This window comes from Nyctereutes procyonoides, unplaced genomic scaffold (genome assembly GCF_905146905.1).
Source record: "Nyctereutes procyonoides isolate TBG_1078 unplaced genomic scaffold, NYPRO_anot_genome, whole genome shotgun sequence".
Lineage (NCBI taxonomy): Eukaryota > Metazoa > Chordata > Mammalia > Carnivora > Canidae > Nyctereutes > Nyctereutes procyonoides.
Window position 1 is genome coordinate 23592411 of NW_026575136.1, and position 21503 is coordinate 23613913.

General features: G+C 47.5%; 1 protein-coding gene across 1 annotated transcript in view; it reads right to left on the bottom strand.

Annotated features, from left to right (window-relative positions):
• The window catches only part of LOC129495589 (collagen and calcium-binding EGF domain-containing protein 1), a 225350-nt gene extending 204085 nt beyond the window's left edge, over positions 1-21265 (bottom strand). Inside the window, exons 1-2 of the mRNA XM_055303235.1 lie at positions 21107-21265; positions 20693-20773 (exon numbers count right to left, since the gene is read on the bottom strand). Coding sequence (XP_055159210.1) covers positions 20693-20773; positions 21107-21237 — 212 coding nt within the window. The 5' untranslated portion in view covers positions 21238-21265. The remainder of the gene's footprint in view (positions 1-20692; positions 20774-21106) is intronic.
• Positions 21266-21503: the final 238 nt, after the last annotated feature.

Here is a 21503-nt window from a genome sequence, read left to right on the forward strand (position 1 = left end):
CATTAAAAAACTTATTCTATCAAGCTAAGGAGATCATGTCCTGTCTTCTCTCCATTCTGTTCTTTAGAATCTTAGTACTGGAAAGCCCCACAGCATCCAGGAGATAAAGAGAAAACTGTGTCCATCCAGGGAAGATGACACCATTCTCAAGTATGAAGATTGAGGAGGTTCACGACATCCTCAGGATATGGTCTTGGAGACCAGTATTCCTTAAGCTAGAAGATGCTGCTGCAAGAGTATATACCAGACCTACAGATGGGATAGAAGGAAAGGACAGAAAAGCCTGGAAGAAAGAAGCAGGACCTCTAACACGTTTAAACATGAGCCAGAGAAATCATACCATAGTAAAAAGCCAACAGCATTCGGTTAGGACAAAGGAAGTCACAGATAGTAAAAGCTAAAAAATGTCCCTCTCTGCCCTCACTCATGTAGGTCATCTCCTGAAGCCGGCAGTAGCACAAACCCAAGCACCAGCGAAAATCATCACGTGGCAGAGACAGCAATTGGCATATGGCACGACGTACAGCCCAGACAACGTCATTCGGGTCCATAAATGGACTTTACCTAAACTGGACTTGGCAGGACAGCAGCAACCTATACTTGAAGGTCACGGTAAGAGTTCTTCCTGTGAAACTGACCATGTCCATTATGGGGACAATTTCATCATATTATGTACTGTTCTTTTTACAGTGATCCTTGGGTGAAACTTCTCTTTGGTCTTAAAGAACAGTTGTAGTTCTCCTGGGCATTGTTCAGCTTTTACCATATGGACTTGCATAGTGTTTTCCCATGGGGTGCCGGAGAGCTCAGAGCCAACTGGCCCACCCACAGTAAGTCCGTCTTTACGGTATACACGCTTACCCTCAATCCTGGCTCCAATTCTTAAGTCCCAGCTTTTTTCTTTTCTTTTTGTCTTTTTAATTTATGCTATCTTCTCGTATTTTATGTATTATAAACTGCCTTACATATCTGGAATAGATCCAAGTACAAATTTAAATCCACAAAGAATAAACATGGCCCTGTTTCAGAGGATGATCTTACTGCACAGGGACCATGTGTATTCATTCACCTTTCCCTAAACATGCATTCAGTGTGGAAAATGGGCAGGGCATGGTGCTAAGAAGAGGGGATTCAGAAATCAGACATGGCCTTGCCTTTATATCTGGTGGAGAAAAGACAAAACAAGCTACAAATTGCTTTAAGTATGTAACAGAATAAAACCTGATAAGGAGAACCATAGTGACTGTGGATATACTATGGTAACACTGTAAATTCCACAGGATTGGGAGCTGGGGTTGGGGCCTGCAGTGGGAGGGGTGTTTTTAAGAGGGAGAAGACCTTTTATCCAGGCAGAGGGAACAGAATGGGCAACAGCTTGAGACAAGAGTCTGCCATTTGAAGAAATGAGTCATAGGGTGCCTGGATGGCTCAGTAGTTGAGTGTCTGCCTTTGGCTCAGGGCATGATCCCTGGGTGCTGGATTGAGTCCTGCATCAGGCTCCCTACTGGGAGCCTGCTTCTCCCTCTGCCCATGTGTCTGGCTTTGTCTCTCTCATGTATATATAAAATCCCCAAAAAATAAAAAAAAAAAGCTGTGAGGAAAAAAACATAGGATGAGGGTAGAGGGGTGGAGGTCAGATCACTCAAGGCCTCTCAGGTTAGGGTAAGGAGTAGAGACTTTTCCAGGGCAATAGGAAACCACTGAGGGATTTTAAGCCTGGGTCAGACATTATCCCTTTTAAGGTTCAAGATCTCGCTTTCGGCTGTATGGGAATGAATCCCCCAAGGAGGCAGGGCAAAAGCAAAGACAACAGTCCCAATAGTCTAGACCAAAGGTACGTGTGGCCTGGACCAGGTGGGTGGCTGTAAAGAATCCAAGTTTGGATTGATGAAATATTGGACGGTGAACATATGTGAAAAGGAAGGATCTAAAAAAAAAAAAAGATCACTTCTGGATCCATCTAGAGCAACTCTTCAGGTATTAATGGCAGAAGGTGAGAGCAGGAGGGTTTGTATTGTGAGTAGGGAGGGGAGTAGGAATTACCATCTTTGGGGCACCTGGGTGGTTCAGTGGTGGAGCATCTGCCTTTGGCTCAGGGCGTGATCCTGGGGTCCTGAGATTGAGACCTCCATTGGGCTCCCCATGGGGAGCCTGCTTCTCCCTCTGCCTGTGTCTCTGCCTCTCTCTCGGTCTCTCTTGAATAAAAATCTTAAAAGAAATTACCATCTCTATTTAGATGTATTACCTTTGAAATGTCTTGAAAACATCCAGTAGAGCTCAAGTGGACAACTGGATATGGAAATTGCTGAAATATATATATCTCCTCCTCCCAAGACCCTTTCTCAGGAAAGCTCTAGACTGTACTCTCCACCAAAAGAGTAAATCAGAAAATGGGAGGAAAATACACATTCCAGGAAACCCAGAATCTGACACTAGAAGGATTTCCCAGGCTGACAGTAAGGGAGATCCTGAGGCCACAACCAGCTTAGCATGAAACCAGTTCAGACCAGGGAGGGCCTCAAGTTCTGCAAGGAACTCCTTCTAGAAGTTTGAAATAACAGAACACTTATGTTTAAATGTGTGGAGACAAACTTTATACAAATGAGGGTGATGTAGGAGTTGGATTCATGATTATTTTTTAAAGGCAAAAAAAAAAAAAAAAGATGAGCTACAGGAAAGGCAAAAATGCAGAAGGAAAGAAGGAAAGGCACGGAGCTCTCACCAGGGCTCAGAGGTCGGTAGCATTTCCACAATCCTCCCGTAGACGATGAAAACTGGTCTGTCCCAAAGCAGAAGTACCCTGGAGGCAGAGCTGGGCAGTGTGTGAATAGGGGCTCAGAACAGTGGGATTCCCTTCTTTCTCCCACAGAAGGAATTTGTCAAGAGACAACACCATAAACAGGTGGCGGTGGGGGGGGGCGGGGGAGTTGTACTCTAAGTTACTTATAAGAGCTATAGCCGTAAAAATCAAAGAAACGAGTTTTAAACATTGGAACATGGTTGCTGTGGTGGGACAGGAGGGCCTGGGAGGGGTTGAGGGCCTGCAGTTTGTCTTCTCAGCTGTGGAGGCACTAGACTCCAGATAATATTTAAAACTATGGTAAGATATTTACTAAAAAACAAGTCACACACCACTGATTTTACTTTACCATGTTACACATTGAAAATCCACATGAGGGATCCCTGGGTGGCGCAGCGGTTTGGCGCCTGCCTTTGGCCCAGGGCGCGATCCTGGAAACCCGGGATCGAATCCCATGTCGGGCTTCCGGTGCATGGAGCCTGCTTCTCCCTCTGCCTGTGTCTCTGCCTCTCTCTCTCTCTCTCTCTCTGTGACTATCATAAATAAATAAAAAATTAAAAAAAAAAAAAGAAAAAAAAAAAAAGAAAATCCACATGAATAAGACATCAGAACACTAAAAACAGGACCACAGTTACGGCTACCTTCACTTCAGAATACCTACGTTCCTTTCTGATAGTACTGAGGCTAATGCATTAATTGTTAATATAATTTTTCTATCAAGAAATAGTCAAAAGAAAAGCCTGTTCACTTGGTTTAAAAAGGCCCTAAATAGGGGTGCCTGGGTGGCTCAGTTGTTTGAACATCTGCCTTCAGCTCAGGTCATGATCCAGGAGTCCTGGGATCAAGTCCGGCATTGGGTTCCCTGTTCAGCAGGGAGCCTGCTTCTCCCTCTAGCTCCTTCTCTCCCCCTGCTTGTGCTCTCTCTTATCTTAAAAAGACCCTAGATATAAATAATACTCAAGTACAAAAATAAATGGAATATTAGCATTCCTTTTGAAACAACACTTTCAGCTGCTAAGGACACACTCCGTTCTTAGGGGTCAAATCCATGGAAATGCCTTTGATGTAAAATGATCTTGTTCTTGTGAATTGTAAGCAAGGAACCAACCCTGGTTTGTCGCCTCATACGGAGTTCTGCTCTGCTACACACGGGCATCCCAGGTTCAGTACTAAATGTCCCCTCTAGAAATGTTCCTAGAATTAAGCATACACCTGTTAAAATAGGAGATCACGCATTAGTGATGGAAGTACCACTCATTCCAGATTCCATCCCAGAGAAATAACTTCACAAAACAAGCCTCCATTTCATTGGGGGGAAAAGTGGTTAAAAACATGCATATTGGTTTTGGGTTTTCTTTTTTTGGTGTGAGGACATTTTGGTAGTACGTGAAGACTGCACTACTTAGAGACGATTACTGAAATATAGAAGGGTAAAAGGACATATCTGGGATTCACTTTAAAATGCTTTAGCAAAGAGGGATGCCTGGGTGGCTCAGCGGTTGGGCGGCTGCCTTCAGTTCAGGTTGTGATCCTGGGATCCAGGATCGAGTTCCGCATTGGGCTCTTGTGAAGAGCCTGCTTCTCCCTATGTCTGGTCAGTCTGTCTGTCTCCCTCATATAAATAAATCTTTAAAAAATACTTTAGCAAAGGAAAAAAAGGGACAGAGAGCAAATGGAGAATCTTGATAATCACCGCTGTTGCTAGTAAGCCTATGGGAATCAATTTTCCCCACTGCAGAATTCATATTTTCATAATTAAATGCACCCTGAGGGAAAACATGGTCTGCTTTTTGCTTTCAAAAAAAGAGGTAAGTGGATCCCCGGTGGCTCAGCGGCTTAGTGCCTGCCTTCGGCCCAGGGCCTGATCCTGGAGACCTGGGATCGAGTCCTGCGTCGGGCTCCCTGTGTGGAGCCTGCTTCTCCCTCTGCCTGTGTCTCTGCCTTTCTGTCTCTCATGAATAAATAAAATCTTAAAAAAAAAAAAAGAGGTGGATTTGTACTGCCTTCCTCATTGTGTTTGGGATGCAGGTATATTGAAAAGCCAAGGCTGCAGTTTAACTAACTAGTTGTCATCCAACTAGTTCTACCTTTGGCCTGGTCAGAGTGCTCTCAGAAGGAACCCAGGTTGAGATGCAGACCAGTCAGGGCAGGACACCAGAGATGAACAGGATCAAGCTTAAAGCTAATGAGGAACCTGTCGACCTAATGTGAAACTCTAGTGGCCTACCTACCGTCTTGCTAAAGCAGGACTGCCTAACCATGGAAAAGGATGTTCAAAGATAATTATCTAGTCTAAGTATTTACCCAAACGATACAAACGTAGTAATCCAAACAGGGGCACCTTCACCCCACTGTTTACAAGCAGCAATGCCAAACTATGGAAAGAGCCCAGATATCCGTCGACAGATGGATGAAGACAATGTGGGACATATATACAATGGATTATTACTCAGCCATAAAAAAAAAATCTTGCCACTTGCAATAACATGAATGGAACTGGAAAGCATTGTTAATTGAAATAAGTCAGAAAGACAATGATATGATTTCCACTCATGTGGAATTTAAGAAACAAAACAGAGGATCATAGGGGAAGGGAGGGAAAAATAAAGCAAGACGAAATCAGAGGGAGACAAACCATAAGAGACTCTTAACTCTAGAAAAACAGGTTACTGAAGGGGCAGTGGGGAGGGGGCAAGCGATGATGGGGACTAAGGAGGGCAGGGGATGTGAGGAGCACTGTGTGTTCTAGAAGACTGATGAGTTACCTCTATCTCTGAAATCGCACTATGTTAAATGTTAAATAAAACTTTTTAAAAATGAAAGGGAGTAAAAAGATAACTATCTGGTATGTCAAGAGAAGCCTCATCCTCTTATGTGGGTAACTTGAAAATGAAGTTCTTGGTCTAAAACGTGTAGCTAGCCCCCTTGTTTCTCCATGACCCTCCCTCTTGTGGCGGCTCTAAACAGAGCCAAATATGGAACCAGAACCAGGGCAGCAAAATAAGGACGCAGGCAAGGGCAACGGGGGCTGCAGCAAGACAGTTAGCACTCGAAGGCCTTCAGGAAGGCCCTTAGATAAATAAACTCAAAAGGATACACCTTGAAATGCAAATTTACAATAAAAGCTTTTGTACATGTAAGACAAGGATTAAGGCCCAGTATGTTAGGATAAAAGAGGTGAAGGCAATTTTATGAGAAAGCCAGCTCATCTGAGGTCATCTTTCCTTCCCACTTTATTAGGACGAGTCTCCCCCAAATGAAACAATTTCTCCTTTCCAGAGGTCACTATGGAAGCACAGCTCTTCCCCTACGTGAGGAAATGCATACTTCACCCTTCTTAGCTTAGCCTGTGAGGTGGCAGGTCTTGAAAGCCAGCAGACAGGGGCCAGCCTGTGGGGCGGGGTGGCCTTCACACTTCTGCAGAGTAAGACAGGCTCCCGTGCTCACACCATGTGTGCGCAGCAAAGAGGAGCTCGCTTGCAAGAGTATCTACCTGGGGAGTCAAGACGACCTCCTCTTTATTTAATAACAAGGTAAGAAAAGCCACCCAAGGCATTCAAGAGATTCATTCCACAGCTCAAGGATGGCTATCCTGTTTTTAAGGCTGATGAGAATTATCCAGAATGCCGCACAGTATCTTCACAGTGAAGATGTTCTTTATGTCAAACAAATCCCCTGGGCTGTAAACTAAGCCCATCTCCATTTATTCTGCTGTGAGAGAGATGGGATTGCCAGACCTAGAAGGAACTCCATCAAAGCCCCAGCCTCCTGCAGCTCAGGACTAGGGAGCAGCAGAGGGTAGAGAGACCAACACCAGTAGGCTCTAGAAGGGCAGTGGCAAGTCATACACGTCTTGCCATTCCAGACCAAAGTGCCATCTGGGGACACCAGGTTAGGTGTCTTCTCATTCATTTTGATAAAACTTGATCTCTTTGAAATCTGTATCTTAAAGTTTAAAACCTGAACCCATCAAAGCCTCAGGGAGGGCCCCCCCCCCTTAGCATCATTATCCTGGAGAGGGGAATTAGAAGACCCCAGTTCTAAGCCCTGCATCGCTAGGCTGTAAAATGGGCAAAGAGCAAGTATTGTGATCATTAACAAGAAAATATGCTCCTTTTTTGGGTGCCCCTTTCCGTGCAGGAACTTCAAAGCACGATTTCCCCTTATATACTTCTCTGAAAAAGAAGTGTCTTCCCCTCACCATGATGACAGTTTTCTTTCGTAGAGTCCTCAGAAGTGTGGATGAAACTCTCCTCTCTTGGGGCGCAGTGTGTTAAATGTGGGGCCCTCTCTTGGGGCGCAGCGTGTTAAATGTGGCCCCAGCTGTACAGAATGACTGCGTACGGCACATACCAAATGTGTCAGGACAGCCCAAGAGTCGAGCTGTATTTAAGCGAAGGGCTAAGTAGACATCCTAAGAGGATACCAGTCATTGTAAAGGATGCACAGGGAAAATGAGGTTTTTAGGAACAGCCAAGAAAGGATTCACTGAAGAGGCAGGACTTGATGGGGCAGCCTGAACAGAGCTCGATGGCTAAGAGCTACAGGGTTGGGGGTGGGAGGGGACGGGTCCACACTAGAGATGCACACATGTCCCCTCCCTGCTCCCACGACCCAGAAGTGGTTCCAGGTGTGCCAACACCGCTTCCCTGCCCTAGGACAGCAGGTGGCGGCTGGACCGCCAGGGCCTCCTGGGCGAGGCACCTCCAGCCTTGAGCAGCCTTTGTTACTGACCTCAACGCGCCCTCCACAAATAATTTTCATCTGTGCTGGAACCTGAAAATGTGGTTCCCAAACACTAGGGGTCTCTGGGAAAAGACTTGAAGGTGGTGGGGTTGCAGGAGTGCTGAGTCACTTGTTGGGATCTTTTCATGCCTTCACTTGAGATTTTAAATATCAGTTCCTATTACATCCTCTCTCACAGGGTGCCACACATTACGCTGTCAAACTCAAGGCGTACTTCAAAATGCAGAGGTCACTTATGAGCCACTTTGTCTTGCCGGCCTCCAATCAAAGAAATCCCTGTAGAGAACCTCACGATCACATCCCATCCATGAAATGCTTTTCCTGTTTATAATCATTTCTTTTCCTACTATTTAATCAACATAATTGCTGTCACTCAAAAAAAGCAACACAGGTACATGCCTATGCATTCCATATAGATATATCTGGAGACTACTTGGTTTAAGGCCATCTGGTAGATTCATGTTAAGATAATTATTTTATGTTAATTACAAACCTATTAAAAAAAACCTGTTTGCTAGGGATTGAGAATTTCAGTTATCAGAGGAGTGAACGGATAAGAAAGCTAAAGCTAGAATGGGAACAGAATCTCTGCCAGCACACAGATTTCCTATCACACTACATGGAAAAAAAACTGTTTGCATTTGATGCTTGCAAGGAAAGAAAAACACAGCTTGACACTGAAAAGCTTTCATTTATAATATGCTGAGACATGTTTATATCTTGGGAGGAGGTTCATGCGGTGCAGCAACAAAGCAGAATATATTTGAAAAAAGAAAATGCACCAAAGGTCACTAAGTAGCTCCAGACACCAAGCTGAGAGCCTGCGATAGGAAATGAAATGTGATGGAATCTACACATTGGGACTTCGAACTACTCGGCCTGGGAAACACAGGAGACCTCATAAGGACCAGCCTACCCTTCCCACCTCCACCCACATCATCACTCCCAACTGCCCTCAAATCACCCCACATGGAATGGTAAGGAGATGCCAAGACTAGTACCTAACAGACAAGGGAGACAGACTCCGGGCTGATGGATGGTCCACCAACACAAACTTTAGCTACAAGTTTCCATGTTGAGGAGCAGGAGGACTTGCTGCAATTACAAAAGACCACAAGGACCCAAGCTTAACGACTACAGAAACAAGCAACCACTTGTCCCCTAGGTGAAGAGCCAGGCTGCTTGCTGCCTTTTTGGCCCTTTGCTCCAAGCTTTTTGGCCTTAGGTCCAAAGTCGAATCATGCATGGAGCTTTAAAAATAAAAATTCCTGGTTCCAGGTCCCCACCTCCAGAGCTTCTGATGGGACTGGTCTTGTGTGCTATGGGGGAACTAGGTTGTTTTTTTTTTTTTTAAACACTCACTTGAGGGGCACACATACTCCAATGTTTATAGCAATGTCCACAACAGCTAGAATACAGAAAAGAGCCCAGATATCCATTGACTAATGAAAATGTGATACATGGTGGATTACTCAGCCATCAAGAAGAATGAAATCTTGCCATTTGTAGTGATGCGGATAGAACTAGAGGCATTAGAGAAAGACCAATGTCATTTCACTCATATGTGAAAATAAATAGATGAACATAGGAAGAAAGGGAAGAAAAATAAGATGAAAGCAGAGGGAGGCCAGCCATAAGAGACTCAATTCTAAAGAACAAATTGAGGTTCACAGGAGAGGAGGGGTTGGGGGGGATGGCGTTACCAGGTGATGAGCATTAAAGAGGGGACGTATGGAATGAACATTGGGTGTTATATGCAACTGATGAATCACTAAATTCTACCCCTGAAACTAATAGTACAGTAGATGTTAAACTAAATTTAAAAATTAAACATACCAGGTGATTCTGAGGTGCAGTCCAGGTTATGAATCACTGCCTATGGCTTTACATAGCAAGCAAAGAGCCTCGAGCAAGCAAATGCTGGAACAACGTAGTGGTGAGCAGGACCGTGCATACCTAAAGGACCACGTTGAAAAGCAGATTCTGCTTCCAAAGATCTGGAGTGGTGCCTTCGCACCTGTATTCCTAACTGAGGTCTCGATGTAAGGGCTAGAACAGATTATGGCCTCCATCAGACATCCTAGAGATTCTACAGATGTGAACATCAGAGACATTAGTTACTTTATAGTTGGTTTAACCCTTTCCCTTCATTGGCACTGCTAACAGCATTTTAGTTTCATTGGAACTCTCAGGATCACCCCTGCTGGACAGGGATACCCATGGAAAGTACGGTGTGTCTATAAAACATCCCCTTTACTTAGCCCAGTGCAGGCTGGGTTTTATTGGGGAGAGGATGTTATGAGCTGAACTGTGACCTCCTGAAGTTGAAAGTCCTAACCCCAGGACCTCAGAGCATGACTGTATGTAGAGATAAGTGCCCTGAAGAGGTCATGGAGTTAAGAGGTGGTCATTCAAACAGGCCCTAATCCAATAGGAAGGGTTGCCCTTAGAAGAGAAGATCAGAGGGGCACCTGGGTGGCTCAGTTAAGAGTCTGCCTTCAGCTCAGGTTGTGATTTTGGGGCCCTGGGATGGAGCCCTGTGTCAGTCCCTGCTCAGCAGGGAGTCCCTTTCTCCCTGTTCTAACCCTCCTCCTCACTTGTCCTTAGATGAATAAAATCTTAAAAAAAAAAAATCAAACACGTAAGAGAGAAGACACAGGGAGGGAGACAGTCTATAAGCCTGATAGACCCATCGGAAAGGGTCAACCCTCCCAACACCTTCACCTCAGACTTCTGGCTTTTGAAACAGAAAATAGTTTAAATCACCCAGGACTAGGTCGTTTAGGCAGTACTAGCAAACTAACACAGGGGCCTTGGTTTGTGGGGTTTTAAAAGATTTTAGAGAAGGAGAGTGCAGGGGCAGGGGAGTTGCAGAGGGGGAGAGAGCATCCCAAGTAGACTTGGGGCTGGACCCCATAACCCTGAGATCATGACCTGAGCTGAAACCAAGAGTCAGACGCTTAGCCAACTGAGCCCCCCAGGTGCCCCTGTGTGTCTACTTTTGATAACTTGTCTAACCTACATTTTCATTCAGTATTTACGGAATGGACAATACTGTTTTCTAGAAGTCCCTGTCTCCTCTACTTCCTTTTAATTTGTGGTTGACAGGAAAGCAAGGTAACCACATGGGCCATTATCCGGCCCAGAGGAAGAGCCCAGTGGTTAAGAACACAGGCTACAGAGTCCAGCTTAGAACCCTGGCTCTGCCATACATCTGCTCTGGGACCTTGAGATCTTGCATGAAGACTCACCCACGAGGAATGTAGCCACCCTGTTTTCCGTTGTTAGCTCAGGTTTCCATATTTTAAACTCCCCCTCTCCTCCACTGGGTTCCAGCTAGAAACCAGTGCCTGGTTAGGGGACCTCCACATAAGTACCAGGTTCTGGCATAAAACTTCTTTTCCTGTATCCACCCAGCTAGGCCAGAACGTGCAGGAGGGATCTCTAGCAAACCTATGGAGATTAGTAAATCAGTTTTTATAGAATTTGCAAAAAAAAAAAAATCCTTCAAATTCTCAGATAAAAATCTCAATGATGCTGCGTTCTAGGTTCTTCTAACCTGTCAGGCAGCGTCAGAACTATGTTCTGGTGTTTTTTAAACAAACTTGCTTCCAAGGAACAGCCTTCGTGGGTTCCTAGGAAGGCAACCTCTGCTCGGCCATGCAATTTTTCCACCATAAAAATTGCTAGCGATTTCACTACAGAAAAATGCCAAAACAAAACATGGGCACGCTACCGAGAGCAGTGCCAAGTGAGAGCAGAGCGACAGCTGGAGGGCAAGCCATGGCACCGTCTCTGCCCAGGCTTTTAGACAGCCTGACCTCCTGGAAAGTAGTACTGGGCACACACAGGTCACAAAAATGGTGTCTGTAGATCTGTCAACCTGTCCTAGCTCAGGTGCCCTTTTACCCTGTTTGGTTGAATCTGTGAAAACTGGCTGTTATCAAGGTCGGAAGCTCCAACCTGAGTTTCATAGGAGCTTTTCCTCTACCCAGCTTTATCTCCATAGGATGTTCTGTTCCTTATCAAGTTTTTAAACCTTTTCCCTCTTTTCCATGCCCCGTTGCTTTTCCCCTAGTAGGTCAGGTGGTGTGTCCCAACATTTCCCTCCTTTCCTCTAAATGCCATTTGGTTTTGCTTTTCTCACCTCAAAATATTTTAGTGCTTTCCTTTACCACTTTCTTCCCTATGCTCAGCTTTATAAGAACAAAAGAGTTGACATTCTTAAAAGGCACTGCAGAATTTAAATTCAAAAGATTTAAATACTGACACAGTTACTTAGTGGAACTGAGAAACCCTGTAACACCTTTTAGCCATAGAAGGACAAGCATGATGTCGCAACTGATTTAGAGTACCCTCCGTTGGTGGGTGGGGTGCCTGGGTGGCTCAGATGGTTAAGCATCTGCCTTCTGCTCAGGTCATGATCTCAAGGTCCTGGGATGGAGCCTTGCATCAGGCTCCCTGCTCAGCAGGGATCCTGCTCCTCCCTCTGTCTCTCCCCCTGCTCACACACTCTGTATTGGTCTCAAATGAATAAATAAAATTGTTTAAAAGAGTATCCTCCATTGAAAGGGACTTTGATGCATGTCTCTCAAATAGGCACCCTCACTGGATTTTTGAATGTGATGTTTTCCACTGTAGATATTCAGAACAAACTCACAGAGAGGCAGCTTTGAGTCAACAAAGCATGGGATGATCAATATGCAGATCAGGAATTAAAGTACGGAATGAGGGGCTGGGGAGGGGAAGATCAGCCAAGGCAATCCAGGGAGTACTCAACTGGCACAGGATACCTGGTCTTCGGAACATGAAGAAAAGCAGAAGTTAGTACTTAACTACTTGCAAATAGTCAGCTTAAGAACACTGACAAGTTAGGTCTATTTATAGGACCATTTGGGGATGATGACTGGGCGGGGAAGATCCAGCTTAATAACAACCGATCCCTGAGATCAGGAAACCAAGTCTCAAAGACACTCAAGGCCAAGCAATCCAAATACCATAAGGCAACATGAAGGCAAGGACCTAAACAATGAAATGATCACCTTCCTGAGAACTTCCATCTGTGGACAAGGTTACATATGGAGAACCCCACTCCTGGTCTTTGTGTTAACAGGACGCTCAAGAGAGGCTCAATCTGTTAAGTGTCTGACTCTTGAACTCAGCTCAGGTCTTGATCCCAGGGTTGAGAATTCCAGCCCCACATTGGGCACAGAGCCTACTTGAGGGTGTGAGTGGGGGTGGGGGGAGAGGACTCTCCAGAAATTGGCAAACTCTCTACATAGGGCCAGATGGTAAAGATCTGAGGCTTTGGGGTCCAAATGAGGTCTTTGCTGTGCAGGGTTTTTTTCTTTTTTTAACCCTTTAAAGATCTAAGTGGCATTCTTAGATTGTAAGACGTGTAAAAACATGCTGTGGGCCCTATTTTGCCAATTCCTGCTCTATACCAAACTCCCAGAGTCAGATCCTAGTGCAGAGCACACTCCTGGCCTCCCATCCTCTCTCTACCAGCAGCTGCTAGGCTGACAGCTGCCCCCTGCTGCTCCCAGAAGCTGAAGGCTGCAGAAGCTTCACCCCAGGGGGGCAAACATGGAACCTTCCACAGGCACAGCCAAGAAAGGCTGAGAACAGAGATAAAGGCTGACAGCAGATGCAGTCCACCTTTCTGAAATCCTACGGGATATGCAAAGATGATCTAGCTCCCGTTCTGCTGCACTGAACAAGGCAGTGCATTTGTGCGTGCAAGTGATCACTCGTGCTTTTGGCTTGAAGCTGGAAAGATGTGCTGCTTTGCTCAAAGGGGATTAAATACGTAGACCTCGTACCACCGCTCCAACCCCTACCTGTGTCTCAGGAGGGAGACTGTCCAGAAGGTTCAGATACAATCACCATGATCTAGAATGGACTAGGAGAGTGAAGGAATGTGGAAGGGCAGGCCTCCCTAGAACAGCCTGCTTAAAGGTACAGTTGGAAAACAGGAGAGTGGAACAAGCAGAGGTGGACTGGGTGTTTCTAGTGGGCCAGTTCTGAGGAAGCCATCCACCTCACGGGGCAAACAGCCAGAGAATTCACTTCTTTGTAATGCTTTCACATTCCAGTGATTCTTAAGAGACTTGGGGCACACGCTGATTTCTTGCTAACACCTCTGCAGGACAAAACTTGGGTTACCACCGGGCCTGAGTTCCTGCGCCCCTGGCTCAGTGGGTTTCTTTTGCTGAAAGGAGACAGCTGGGCCTTAGGAAATTTCAAGCTCCTAGCCCCTAAAATGTGACCTTAACTCAGATGTGTGCTTGCAAGAACTCTTAAAAAAAGGCCCCAAAGAGATCTTTGACTCAAAATTCCTTTACTAGAAGATGAACTGAATTAAGATCTGTAAGTTCTAGGAGGGCAGAGGTTGGGTTTTTTTTTTTTTCTTCTGCCTTTCACGCAGTTGTATCCTAAGTCTCTCGAACTGGGCTTGGCACATGGTAACTCACAAGTCATCTGCTGAATAAGTGAACCCAAGTTGTTGGTAAAGCCTTAACACTAGTAAATGGCTTCGTGGAAAAGAACCGAGCTGGAGAAGCTGAGGTCATAGTTGTTTATGTTTTCATCCCTAGAGAAAAGCCATAAACAGAGACCTTTGTTCTCTGGATATTCAGCAAAAGGCAGAGACCCTCTCTCACAAAAGCAGCAGGGTCCTGCTGAGCAGTGGGCAGTAGGTTTGGAGAAGTCGAACTCACTGACACGGAAAGTACTGATTGAAATGCAAACTTTCTCCGGAGAAGATAGGGTATTCTAAAATAAAAGAGTGCATTGGCTTTTTCCGGGCGCACCCACGCAGCAGCTTCACTTAGAAAAGAGGAAGTTAATATAGGAAAGTCAGGCATCAGTGACTTTAGGGACAATGAGCGAAGCAATGGGACCCACCTAAAGAGGGTACTCCAGGGAAACCACAGCCTTCTGAGGGCGAACTCAGTTTCCTACCACTTTAGGTTGTTTCTCTAAGAATGAGTGAAAAGTGATACAGAACCCCGCCCTGGCCAACACCTTCCACATCCACGCTCTCCTCCTCCTCCAGCACCTGTTCATCAGTTGAAGATAGGCGGGGGAGGGAGCGGGATCCCCTTTAAAGCTGCAATCCCCCCATTTCAAAGCCAGAGTCTGCAGGGCATTTAACACAGGCAGGAACACCTGTGTCCTCTTCGGGTGTTACAGTAGAAAGTTCAGGACACAGGTTGTGGCTGCCACAATCAGCACCTGTAACACACTAGCAGGGCAAGTGGAGAAGCAGATAAAGACCAGGATAGCACCTGGTAGCAGCACAGGGGATCTGCTTCCAAAGAAAGCCCATCTCTCAGCTAGAAAAGGAGGCATATGTAGATAGAGCAACAGCCCTTCTAGAAAGCCCCATAGATTGAGGTCAACTTTCACTTACTAGTAACGTTCATTCAGTCTTTTGACAACATATGGAGTATGTCCAGGCCTGAGGCTGGCGTCTGAGGGTATGGCCATGGACCAGGAGACAGATGCTCCACACCCTCAGTAGGCTGACCATCCCGTGGCACAGAGGGTCTAACCCAGGGAAACTGAGGCTGCCTGCAAACGTGTCTGTGATTTAGACAGTTCTGCACAAACCACCTCTACCCATCTCCTGCCTTCTTTTCATACCAACTAGGTTCTCCTCTTTAGGAGATGGACACTCATGAAGATACTTTCTGAAAGGGAGCAGCATGCCCTGAGCCACCCATAATCCACAGCGCCCCACCTCCACCCCCTGCCGGTTCTGAGCTTTGCCAGCTGCAGGATGGGGAGGCAGACAGGAGGGTCTGCTTGCTAGTCTTACCTGCCAACACCACCCTCCAGGACTTCAGGAAAAGGACAAACTTCTAAGACCCTTTAAAATGGGGTACACTAAGCCTTCTGCGTGCTCTTACAGTCGCACAAGTAGGGTACCTTAGGTAGCCAGGAAGCAAGAAAAAGACCCGCTTTTTGTGATTTTTTTATGGAGGCCCTGGATTTCTAGGCTTTCCTACATTCGAAAAGGCATCTAAAAACCGGTGCATGCAGTGGTGTATAAACACCCTGTTTCTGGCTGTGGTCTGAAATGGCTTTTTCAAAAATTTCTTCCCTGATGTCCAAAACTCAAATGAGCATCCACTGAGGACTTACTACATGCACCCAACATGCCAGACTTGGGGAGGCTCAACAGGGTAATATTCATCACTTTCTGTGCGTATCAGCTCATTCAATCCTTCATCATAACCCTATAACTTCAGTACTAAACAGGGTCTTCGTTTTACAAAGGAGACCACTGAAGTAGATTAAGATCAAAGTCACAAAAACAACGTAGTCAAGCTGGGACTGGTTTCTATTACTGCACAGGTTTCGACCTCTGAGCCCTCTGCAGGAACTCTGACCTGCCAGATAATACAGCCTTCCCTCCAATGTGGCCTCAGCTAGGGTAGCTGGTAGTACTGCTCTAAGTGACTATACTCAGGATTTGGAGAAGCAACACATTTGCAGAAATAGCACGTTAACCACCATATCTTAACAGGATTCAGCAGCACTTGTATTACGGAAAAGTGGGAGTTTCTGCATCCTTAGGTCATTGTGCCCCATAAGGGCAGGATTCAGGGCAGTACCTGATGAGACCCAGAGGGACAGACACATGCTGCTGTGGGGGCAGTTATGGGCCACCGCAGCCCATGACCCACAGAACGGAAGTCACAACCAACACAATTTTAACACCTAACACTATGTTGGAGAATGGATTTTTCTCTTGCCCAGAAAGCCATTCCTAGCTGCTTCTAATCTCTTCCCTCCCCGCCTCCCCCCCATCACGGACGGTACTGTATGAACTATTTGACTGGACTAGATCATCTATTTGTGCACTGGTTTCAAAGGTCTTACTCTAAAGAAATCAGGTCTATAAACAGAACAGACACAGGAACTTTTCTATGTGCAATTAAAGGCTATTTTAAGCTTATCATAGATGCTCAATAAAGCTTTACTGGGGTCAGGAAATTTAGGATGTTTACTGGACACTGCTTCAAAGATTGGATTTTGGGATGCCCAGGTGATTCAGCGGTTGAGCATCTGCCTTTGGCTCAGGGCGTGATCCTGAAGTCCCAGGATCGAGTACCACATCGGACTTCCTGCATGGAGCCTGCTTCTCCCTCTGCTTGTGTCTCTGCTTCTCTGTGTCTCTCATGAATAAATAAAATCTTTAAAAAAAAAGATTGGATTTTCTGGACACTTCCTACACAATGTATACTTTCATTTTTAAGAAGCCTTTGATGTGTCATTTTACTGATACACCCAATGAATAAAAGGTAAACATGAACCTCTTGTTCAAAACCACATGGTCTCGGGAAAAACTAACAGCCACGAGAGCATAACACCCTGATCAGTTTATATGCTTAGTTTGGCTATAACAGTCTTAACACTCCATTCTCTGAATTCTTTACTAGTAAAGAAGTACACCCTGCATCAGATTATAATGCTGAGCAATACGTACCCTAAGCTTGTTAAAGGGTCACCGGCATTCACTCAAGTATTTGTCAAAGTTTGGGCACTTGGCCCAATGCACGTTGGAGTAGAGGGTCTCTACAGACAGACCCTGTGATTAAGAGGAAATCCTTCAAGAGAGGAAAACTGGGGACCCCTGAGTGGCTCAGCGGTTTGGTGCCTGCATTCGCCCCAGGGTGTGGTCCTGGACTCCCAGACTGAGTCCCACTGTCGGGCTCCCTGCAGGGAGCTTGCCTCTCCGCCTCTGTATCTCTCATGAATCAAGTCTTTAAAAAATGAGAACTAAATTGAACACCAATAAAAATTAATTTATTAAAAAAAAGAAAAAAAATAAAAATAAAAAATGAGAACTATACACATGAACCAATTTTGTGTATGACCGGATAATATGAAGCCAGTTGCTTTAGATGGAGCTCAAGGATAGTGGTAACCCACTGGTCACGGAGAATGTTGGAGTTTATCATCAAACTGTCTTTTGAATTTACCGCCATCTGCGTTAACGATCTTCCTTAGATCCCAGGATCTTGAAAGTTCTGCCTTTGTAGACACCTCTGGGATGATGAAAGGGCCTGGGCCCAGACTCTGAAGTCAGATAAACCTGGGTTTGAAGCTTAGCTCCCACGTGTATTAACTTTGTGACCCTCACCAACTTTACTTAATCCTGGGGTTTTGGTTCTTCCCCCGTAAAACTGAAATACCAACGCAAGAGTGGCTTTAGAGGATTAGAGATAATGTACTTGAAGTGCACAGAACGGTGCCGAGTATAAAGTCCTCAGGTTGTCTGTTATAGGAAAGGCGAATGTGGAAAGGTGCTTAGGTGACACTACGTGAAACAAGTGTACAGAGGTGACGGGGAGGGGTCCAGAACAATCCTTCTGAACCCACCTCTCTTATTTTCATCTCCATATCCTTTCAGGAATAACAGATCAAATTAATACTACCATGAACACAGTAGGAGTAAGCACATCCATTTTTTTTTAAAACTCTTAAACTCATCCTTTTTTTAAAGTCACAAAATCGGGATCCCTGGGTGGCGCAGTGGTTTAGCGCCTGCCTTTGGCCCAGGGCGCGATCCTGGAGACCCAGGATCGAATCCCACGTTGGGCTCCCGGTGCATGGAGCCTGCTTCTCCCTCTGCCTGTGTCTCTGCCCCCCCCCTCGTGTGACTATCATAAATAAATAAAAATTAAAAAAAAATAAAGTCACAAAATCATTTAACAAGTTCTGAAGGGACTTCTGCAGTTCTCGCTTGCGCTAAGAACTGTTCAAAGGCCCAGTGGGAAAAGTGGGGCCATCTGGCAGTTTCCCAAGCAGCTCTGCTACTGTACTTAAGTTTCATTAAGGGTCACCCAGGAGTTGGGGAGTCTGGTCTCATCGAAGGCTGGTTCTTTTCGTTTTTGGTTAATGTGGTAGGAGTAACTCCGGAATCTGCAGAAGCCTCTGCGCCTCTCTAAGGGTTTACATGGGTTTGTGTGGCGACCAGATGGACAGTTTCTATGCAAGCACTCCGCCTTGAGTGGACATCGCATTAACACCCAGACTCTGATTCGAGAGATCTGCAATAGGCCTGGAGACCCTAAGCAAGCTTTTAGAGGATGCTGGTGCTGGCTTCCAGATCACATGTGGAGTGAACAAGAGTCTACAGGGGCTGGATGATCAATTCACAAACCAAACAATCCCTCATTCCTGGGGTTCATGAGCAAACAGGCGCAGCAACTGCCAACCAACTTGGTCTTGAGGAAAGTACTAGGCTGTGGAAATAGGGTATAGTCAATGGAGTATGCACAGGACTCTGGACGTCCACGAAGGAAGTAATAAAACCAGAAGACATTCACAGGGACCAATGCCCATTTTCCCTAGCTGAAGCACCCCCCTTCCCATTCCACGCACTCCCCTAAACAAAGTTCCTTACTTTTCCATGATGCAAAATTATCCTTGTTAGTTCTCAAGCTTCCTTTGGACAGCTGTTAATAAGAACACTTATCAAGACCCTAATGGTAGCTCTTGAGTCTTCGTGTAAAACAAAACCCAAAACCCCCCACCAGTTAAAAAAAAAAAGAAAATCTAGGGAAGAGGGTAACGGTTTGACAGAATCAACTTAGAACACTCATCAGGCACCGGCAGTTTCTGGAAATTGGACATGCATTCTGCAAGTGCCACTGATTTATGTACAGTTTGACCTTCAGGGACTGAACAAATGAGTAAACCATCTCAGGGACACGTTCCCCATGAAGTTAGAGGCTTTGTGCTAGGATAAGCAAACAACATGTCCTAATACCGTGGTCATGCGGATAACACAGGACTAGCACCAGGGAGGCAGTCACTTCAACCTGCTGGAGGCCCTTGCTCACCCAAGTTAACCTCTTCCCGCCTTCAGGTAAATGTTGCCTGCTGCCTTCAGGTTAACTGAACACACTCCCCCCGCCTGGCCCCAGCACATTTGTTCCGTGTCTACCACCCATGTCCTGGAGAAGACAACCCCTCCCAAGCCCAAGCAGCATTGCCTCCCTTAAAGGATGGTGGTCATTCCACCGCCAACAGCAGATTTGAGAGCACGGCATGCAATGGAACTGATTACTGGTTTTTGCACCACAAGCTCACCAGCCCTGGAACCACTTATATCCGAACCTTTGAGCATGTGAGCTGACATTTCTGCGGCTCTGCAAGCATGGTGATTGATTCATCTGTTACAACATTAGACAGAGTCGATCTTTTTAATTTTTTTTCCCCCAAATTCACTTCTGGGGATTGCCGTGTTACCTGGTACTACCCAATATTTATCCTGGCACCCCAGAGCATAGGACTCTCAAACAGTCTGGCATGACTTTGTGATTCCCCGTAACTTACATGGTACCTTTAAAAAGCAATTTGTGTTTATGGGTTTATGCCTCTCATCCAGGGAAAGCACTGGACCAGAAGCCAAGAACTCCACGGTGAGAACAAATCGCCCCTCACCTCCGGGGGGTTTGCAAGCAGGGAACAGTAACTTTTTTTTTGTTGAGAATAACCACCACCTGGGAAGCATTTTTCAACCCTACAGATCCCCCAGCCTTAGTTAGGGGTGATTTTAAGGAGCACCCAGGTGATCTGCGGACTGCCCTTTCAGGAATTACCCTCCTCGGGGCTCAACAAACTCCACATGCTTTCCTCCCCGGGGTCAACACAACCGCGTCCACAGCCCACAAGCCACCTCCATCCTCGTGCCCACGGAGGCCGTGAGTGTGTTCACTCTGTCCCCACAGAAGGTCAAGAGATAGTCAAGGACCAAGTATTTGTCAACTTTGTTTTCGAAACCAAATGCAAACACCTCCATGCGTCTTCCCTACGGTGCACAGTCTACACCCGCAATCCAATAACCCACTTTCTGTATAGACTTTCAGCCTCCTCCTCTCCTCCTCTCCACCTCGCCAAGTATCCCAGGAAGCGGCAAGCGCCCCGGGGGCCTTGGGGCGCGAAGCCTGGGTGCACGCCCGGCCGCCCGTCCTTGCTCCGCACCCAGAGCCCCGGCACGGGGGCTGCACCCAGGGGCTCCCCGCGGCCCCGGGCCGCCCGGCGCGTCTGCGAGCCTCTCCTCTGCGGAGCCTCCTCCCCAGCGAGGCGGGGTGCGCGGCGGCGGCTCGGCGGAGCCCGGAGGCTTACCTGAAACACGTGGTGAGCTCCCCCGAGGGCTTCAGACACGGGTACCTGGTCGTGGCGATCTTGTTCTCCGAGCAGAGCTCCCTAGGACGACAGGCGCGGCGGCCACTTGGCGGGGCGGCCGCGGGGGCGCGGAGGGCCGGGCGCGCGGGGGGGGGTCGGCGGGCGCGGGTCCCCGGGCGGGGGGGGGACCGGAGAGCCCCGACCCACTGATGGGGGCCCGGGCGGGGCGCGGAGTTTAGAGCCGCCCCGGGCAGTCGCGCGCCCAGCCCGTGCCGGGGTGCTGCCGGGGTGCTGCGGGGGAGCAGGGGTGCTGCCGGGGGGGCCGGGGCGCTGCCGGGGGGGCCGGGGTGCTGCCGGGGGCCGCCCGCACCCCGCGAGCCGGGCGCGCACCGAGCGGGCTCCGGCCGCGCTTACCTGTCGCCGTCCTCGGGCTCCTCTCGGAAGCTCCACGTGTGTCCCAGCGCCAGGAGCAGCAGCAGCGGCCCCAGGCTCCCGCGCAGCCGCCCCCTGGCCGCTCCTCCCCGCCTCGGAGGCGGCGGCACCATCGGGGAGGCTCCCGGCTTCCTCCCGGCGCCGCCGCAGCTCTCCCGCCGCCCGCGCCCCGCCGCTCCGCCGCGGCCGCCGCCCTCTCGCCGGCAGGGGGCGCCGGGGGGCAGGGGCGTCCGCGCCACCTGCGCGAGGCACCGGGCGGGGTGTCGGGGAGCTGGCGGGGGCCGGGGGGCGCCAAGGCCAACGACGGGCTGGGGCGGGTCGCCGCCGGTGCCGGGCTCCTCGCTCGGGACGCGCGCTCCGGACCCACGCGCTCGGGACC